At 30.1% G+C, this 6,905-nt stretch overlaps 1 protein-coding gene across 1 annotated transcript in view; it reads right to left on the bottom strand.

Annotated features, from left to right (window-relative positions):
* The window catches only part of LOC106459706 (xylosyltransferase 2-like), a 55,461-nt gene that overhangs the window by 7,186 nt on the left and 41,370 nt on the right, over positions 1-6,905 (bottom strand). Inside the window, exon 12 of the mRNA XM_022386230.1 lies at positions 1,395-1,529. Within this exon, the coding sequence (XP_022241938.1) occupies positions 1,395-1,529 (135 nt within the window). The remainder of the gene's footprint in view (positions 1-1,394; positions 1,530-6,905) is intronic.

Raw genomic sequence — 6,905 nt, 5'->3', positions numbered from 1 at the left:
TATTTCCTAATTTTTTATGGTGGTTGCGAGACTGGTCAAATCTACTGAACCAGTACAGAGATTAATTACTGAAAATAACAGATAAAATATGAAGTTTTTTCTTGAGAAACATTTGATAACTATCTGAACATTATAAAGATTTTGCAGATAGGCAACACGTGATAAGAAAAAAAAAAGACACAAGAAAAACAGTGCTTTACAAACCTTAAGACTAAATAAAAAAATTGATATTTTATGTATGAAAGCATTGTAATGTTCACTGATAATCTGCCAAAGGATGCAAAAGAGCTAAAGGAAAAGGTGTTCCCTAATATTTGTCAAAATTATCAAACTTATGAATGGTTGTGTAAAAGAGCAATTTTGGCACCTCAAAATCATACTGTTCATAACATCAATGATCTAAAATCAATACAAAAGATACAGATGATGCTCTAAGTTCCACAACTGAATTCCTAAATTTTGTTGAACCACCAGGGATGCCAGGACACATTCTGAAATTAAAGGTTGGTTCACCAATCATGTTGTTGAGAAATCTTGACCCTCAAAAATTATGTAATGGCACAAGATTAGTTGCTGATACTTTACTGCCACGCATTATTGAAGCAACAATTACAACTGGTCATGCTAAAGGTGAAGATGTCTTCATTCCAAGAATTCCTTTGCTACCAAATGATTACCCCTTTTAATTTAGAAGGCTTCAATTCCCAGTTACAATTTGTTTTGCAATGTTAATTAATAAGGCACAGGATCAAAGTTTAAAAGTTGCTGGATTGTTCCTAAAGCAGCCTTGCTTTCCACATGTTAAATTCTATGTAGGATGTTCAAGGGTTGGATCTCATCAAAACCTGTTTATATTGCCAGAAGAAGAAACAACAGCCAATGTAGTATATCAAGAAGCTTTAATTTAGATTGTGTAATTTTTGTTTTGAAAAATAAAAGATAAAAATTAAAATGTTACGAAAGTTGAATTTTTTAAATAAATGGTCTTTAAAGAATTTCTTTGTGTTGTTAAAAAAACCCATTTCAAATAATTTGTACACCTGTGTAGGGAATGGGTAATTCAGCTACTGAAACATATTTTTGAGATTGAAACGTTCTTCCAAAATTTACAAAAAAATTTGTTAAATCCCAATAAACACTTCATTCCTTTAGTGTTTTGTGATTTATGGCTATTTTTTCAATTAAATGAGCAAGAATTACTGTTCTAGCTACATATGATGAAGTTATTACAATCTCAAACAAAATTTATTTTGAAAAACAAAAAAGTTTCAAACAAAAGTATACTATAAATCAGTATCCGATAAATTAATGAAAAAAATAAATATATATATATATATATATATTTATTTACAAGATTAGTTTATAATAATATATTCCTTAAGTATATCTTTCACCTGAAGGAACTTCAGTCTTCCAGTAGGTCCGACTGGCTTGTGGACAATATAGTGCTGTCTTGGTCGAGCCTGTACCTCCAGAAGTACAGGACTTGGTACACCTCGAGCTGCAGCTCGAAACAAAACTAATGTCCCCTGAAGCAAATTTTTAGAAACAAAGTATCATACCACTACACTACAACATGAAGAAAAATAATATTCAAAACAGCTTCTTTAATTTTTCATTCCAATTAGCAATTATTTCCCAATAGTAGCAACTAGTAGTGTAATGGTCAGCATCTACAGTTAACTGTTGATAGAACATTATCAATATAACACAAGCTACATACAGCCCTAACAAAAAGAAATTAAAGTACTGGACTAAGCTTCTTAAGTTATATTTAAAAACTGAAAGTTATAATTTTCCTGTACTGAAAATGTATTTCCAAAATTTCTGTAATTTCTTGGAAATGTCCGATACGGTACATTACCTCCTCTCACATAAATAGCTATTATTGTTCTGTGCTGCCCTCTATATGAAAAAACATTTTTGCACACTCCACAAGGCTTGAAACTCCCACACATCTACAATTGACTAATTAAAATGCATCTCGCATGCTAATTATCATGCAAAAACCTCCACCACGAACAGTGCAACAAACACTCTTGATGCATATGACTCCCTCTATTCAACCAAACTATCACTTCTAGTGTTGGCAGATAATGGAAGCACCAGTTTTCAGTGGGGAGGAAGGGTGGAAAGTGTGATAGGAGGTAATTACCTATTGGAAATACATAAATAGCTAGAATCCCACAGTGAATAGCTGGAGGGACCGGTGTAAGGGAAAGAAAGAAGCATCCTTTGAAAGCATCTGAAGGACAATCCCCAACAGGAGATCCTTGGAGTCAAAGATCATACGTGGGAGACTGCATCATTTCTCAACCAGATATACTCTTTGCCCACTGTGGAAAGATGTCACATATATAAGCAGAAAGATGGAGGAGCACATCCAAATGGGAGAGAACTATGGCAGGATAATGATCCAACCTATACATTATTTATTAAACTCAATCCCTGAAAACATAAAAGTGGGTAAGATTAAAGGATGTGTCCCAAAACCCATGCCGATGGGAACCAACATCTATGTGGGGTAGGACAAGGATCATACCAGCAACAAGTCAACTACAATCTAAAACCCAGCCATCTAGTGGGGGGTACTGCTAAATGAGAAGTGCTAGTTCATTAGAATTGAATAGAGGGAGTCACGTACATCAAAAGTGTGTGTCACACTCTTATTGGTTGCATAATAATTTGTATGTGAGAAGAATTGGAATTAGTCAATTCCAGACGGGTGGGAGTTTCAAGGCTTGTGGCATGCTCAAAAAAACATGTTTTGCATATAGAAGTCAGCACCAAATGAGAATAGCTATTTATGTGAGAAGAGGTAATGTACCATATTAGAATTATATAAGTCACATATTTCTTTTAACCCTCTCACTACTAGTAGTTCAAAATATACATGTTATAACTTTTTTAGAGTTACTGTCAAAATTTAATTAAACTACTTTATCATCATTGTATATAAATAAACTTTGCACCCAAATGCAATTACTAAATCTATTTTAATATAAGTTTAAGTTCTAAATCTTATAAATAAATATTTTTGAAAATCCTCTAGTATGAGAATTGTGACATTTGTCCTCTAAGTCTTCCCTCTCCTCCAGTTTATATACCACCCCTTTGAAAAGTATGGAATTCAATGTAAATTACTTATTATAACATAGATATTACTAAGGCAATGCATAATTTTTATAGCCTTCAATCCTATTTGTTTACAGAGTCATAAACTAAAAAATCTGACCACTTACCACACCCACCTGTCACATTCTCTCTTTCCAAATTGCCAATAGTTCTCTCTGATATTTTATACTATATTATTTCTAACCAATACAAAGCCAAAGTTTTAATCTATCAAATAATGTATTATATTACATTGTTTTCTGTACAGGAAACTGACTACTTCACTTCCAGTTCAAAACTTTTCTCACAGTATTCATGTCAACAAGCTTAGCTTAATTTTTAAAGGATCTTATCACATAGTGAAAAATCCAGACAAATTATGATACTTGTAGGTCATTGTTTGATTTGTCAGTGGTATTATTCTGTTTCTTAAGGTGCATTATTTAATCAAATAAAATTATATAGTGTAGTAGTACTATTAGTATAAAAAAGTATGCTTAAGATTCATCAACAGTTGACAGCAAAAAACCAACAGGATCCAGGTAAGTATTATATTTCTTGTTTTTCCTGTGTATTCTTCACTAATTATTATAAAAGTAACAAAAAATTACAAATTACAAAGTAAAAATTACAAACTTATTAGGTTAGACAAGGTTAGGTTAGGTTAGACAATGAAAATTATTTATGAGGTACGCTCGCAAGCAACTTGTGCATTACGTAATTCAACGAGGTAACACAAGTTACACATTCACTTAGTGATTTTCAATTTGTGTGACAGAATTATTAGATAGACATTGTTCATAGGGCAATAAAACAAGAAAATTAAGTATAAAAGATGTAGAGCGATACGAGCTTTAAGCTATTTAGGATAAACAGTTATAGTTTCATGTTACAATTTGCAGTCATTCTAGAAAGAAAAAAAAGGGTCATTTAGATTTATTTCATCTGAGAAGTATGAAATTTAGCATAAATTACTCCTTATAATTCAGATGTAAATCAAGTTAAGAATAATTTTTATAGCCTTCAATCTTATTTGTTTAGAGAGCCAATAATTAGAAAATCAGACCCACTTGCCACACCCACCTGTCACATCCACTTTTTCCAAATTTCCAATAGTTCTTTCTGATAATTTATACTATATTATTTACAACCAATAGAAAGCCAAAGTTTTAATCAATGAAATGACACATGATATTACATTGTATTTAGTACACAGTACTGTTTATTTCAACTTCAGTTTGAATATTTTTCTTGCAGTGGTCATGCCAACAAGCTTAAGGAAAGATTTAAAGTTTCTTATGCCATAGTTAGAAATTATAATAGCTATAGGACTTTACTTGCTTTAAGCATGTTATTATTCTATGTTCTAAAGAGCATTATTAAAGTAAATACAAATTATTTAGTGTACTACTACCATTAGTATAAAAAGTTGGCTTCCCTTTGAACCTTGTCTAACTAATAATCCCACCACACAAGCTGTAAATCACTTGGCATATGTGTAGCTCATGTCATCATATTGAATGACATAATACCGGACTTGCTCATGAGCATACCCCATGAAGAATTTTTGTTATTATTTTGTTTTCATTATCTTACCTGATATAACCTTATCTAACCTAATAACTTTCTAATTTGTACATTTAATTCCTTTTGTAATAGTAAATAAAGAACACACATGAAAAACAAAAAATATATTACTTACCTGTGACATAATTGTTTTTATTGTAAGTTGATGATAAAAATTCAATAAAACAATAAAATTAAGTATAAACAGATGTATACTATCACAAGCTTTAAGTTATTTAGGATAAACAATTGTAATACCCTGTTACAATTTGCAATCCTTCTAGAAAGAAAAAAGGTTATTTAGATTTATTACATATTTTTTATGGTGGTTACAAAATTGGTTAAATCAACCAAATGCTTAAGAGTTATGGTAGAGAAAATAACATATAAAATACTTTAAAAAAACGTTTGATATTTATTTAGGAGGTTTTGGAGATTAAGCAAATGAAATTTAAAAATTTTCATATGAAGAAAACTATTTTCAATATTAAACTTTCACAATGGGAGCCCCTTTAAGCACTTTTCGGCACAAGTCCCTGTGTTACATTCTTTTACACCTTTATTGTATGTAAATGAAATTAATATTATAATGTATGTTATGATTTGAGGTTTTATTTTATACAACTTTTAATTCCTTTATTTCAAAATAAACCTTTAGAAACTACTTAGAACTTCAGATGTATTGTCATGTGACCAATGAGTTTTGAAACTTCTCTACCTTGGCTCTCTGTATCTTCAATAATACAATGGTAGTCGAATAAAGGTATGTCTAGACAATAAGATGCTTACAGATCCTTTTGACTCATTCATTTCAAAGTTCTCTGAATAAATACAGTTGAAACAAGTAATAATTTTTTTCAACCCCTGACAGCTGCCATGCCAACCTTCAACAGATTTGTTTGAGCTTTATAGCCTACATGTAGATGTTACATACACATGTGTACAGTCACTAGAAAGAGCTCATTTGACACTATAATCTAACTATGGTTATTTTGAAATAGGTGAACAGTTGTCCTCACAGATTACATGTAACTGACTGTAATATTGTTGGCTGCTTGATCAACTATAGCACTTACAGTTGTTTCTTACCTAAATATGTTATAGTTAAAGATACAGTTTAAATTGCATTTAGGTCTTACAATTATATTTTAGTTAACTATGTATTAGTTATGTTTTAAAATGCATAATTAAAAGGTTTAAACATTTTAAAAATATATATCATACTTTATTTCTGTTGTCAAGGCTTACAATATTGTGTTGAGATGAATAATAAGTAGTAAAGAACAAGAAAGGAAAATAAAACTATATGTAAAAAGGAAAAGATCTGAAATTACAAATTTAACAAAAGGAAAATCTTTAAAGATATTCTACAAAAAATTAAGTTATGTTTTTTCTATATTTTAAATATTTCATTGCATTGTATGTTGATGATAATAGCTAGAGTTAGTAATAAAGTAGAGGTTTTAGGAGGTTCTAGAGATTATGCAAATGAAATTAGAAACTATAAGAGAAGAATAGTATTTTACACTTACAATGAAAGTCCCCTTACACTTGAACAACTTTAACAGTTTGAGTGCAAATAAATACTATAGATAAATAAAATTTTTATTAGAAAGACATAATTAAAATAACCTCATTCTTTGTGTACAAAATACTTATAAACTTTAACAAAATCTTATGAGGTTTCATGAAGAACTCTCAAAATTACCTTATGTTTTTTGTATATATGTCCTTCCCTTGTCAAATTGATACAAAATGTATCAGCCCATGCTGAAAGGGTTAACATGAAAATTACTTTGCACTCATTGCAGTTAACAATCTGACACCATATATTCATAGACAAATTTTTAGTAAAATATAATTAATCCAAACATGTGATATTTTATGTACAAAAGACTTGTAATATTTACTGAAATCTTGCTAAATTTCTTAAAGATACACAAAACATATTAAATGTTATAATATGAAAACTTTGGGGTCACAAGGTTGGTGTAATCCACTGAACTTGTAGCAAGAGGGTTAAACAAGCTCACCTTGCATATGACATCAATTTAAAACTCTTAACTTGTTTACTTAAGTTAAAACTGAATGTATTAAAATTTCAATCTGAACTATTATATTATATAGTAAGAGTATCTCCATATAAACTAGAGACTAACTGTAGCATGAAGAATTTACTGTATTTTTCGGTGTATAAGATGCACTTTTTTACCCCAAAATTTGAT

The sequence above is a fragment of the Limulus polyphemus genome, unplaced genomic scaffold (genome assembly GCF_000517525.1).
Source record: "Limulus polyphemus unplaced genomic scaffold, Limulus_polyphemus-2.1.2 Scaffold650, whole genome shotgun sequence".
Classification (NCBI taxonomy): domain Eukaryota; kingdom Metazoa; phylum Arthropoda; class Merostomata; order Xiphosura; family Limulidae; genus Limulus; species Limulus polyphemus.
Note: the sequence above shows the minus strand (reverse complement) of the source record. Positions and strands in the feature narration are given on the sequence as shown.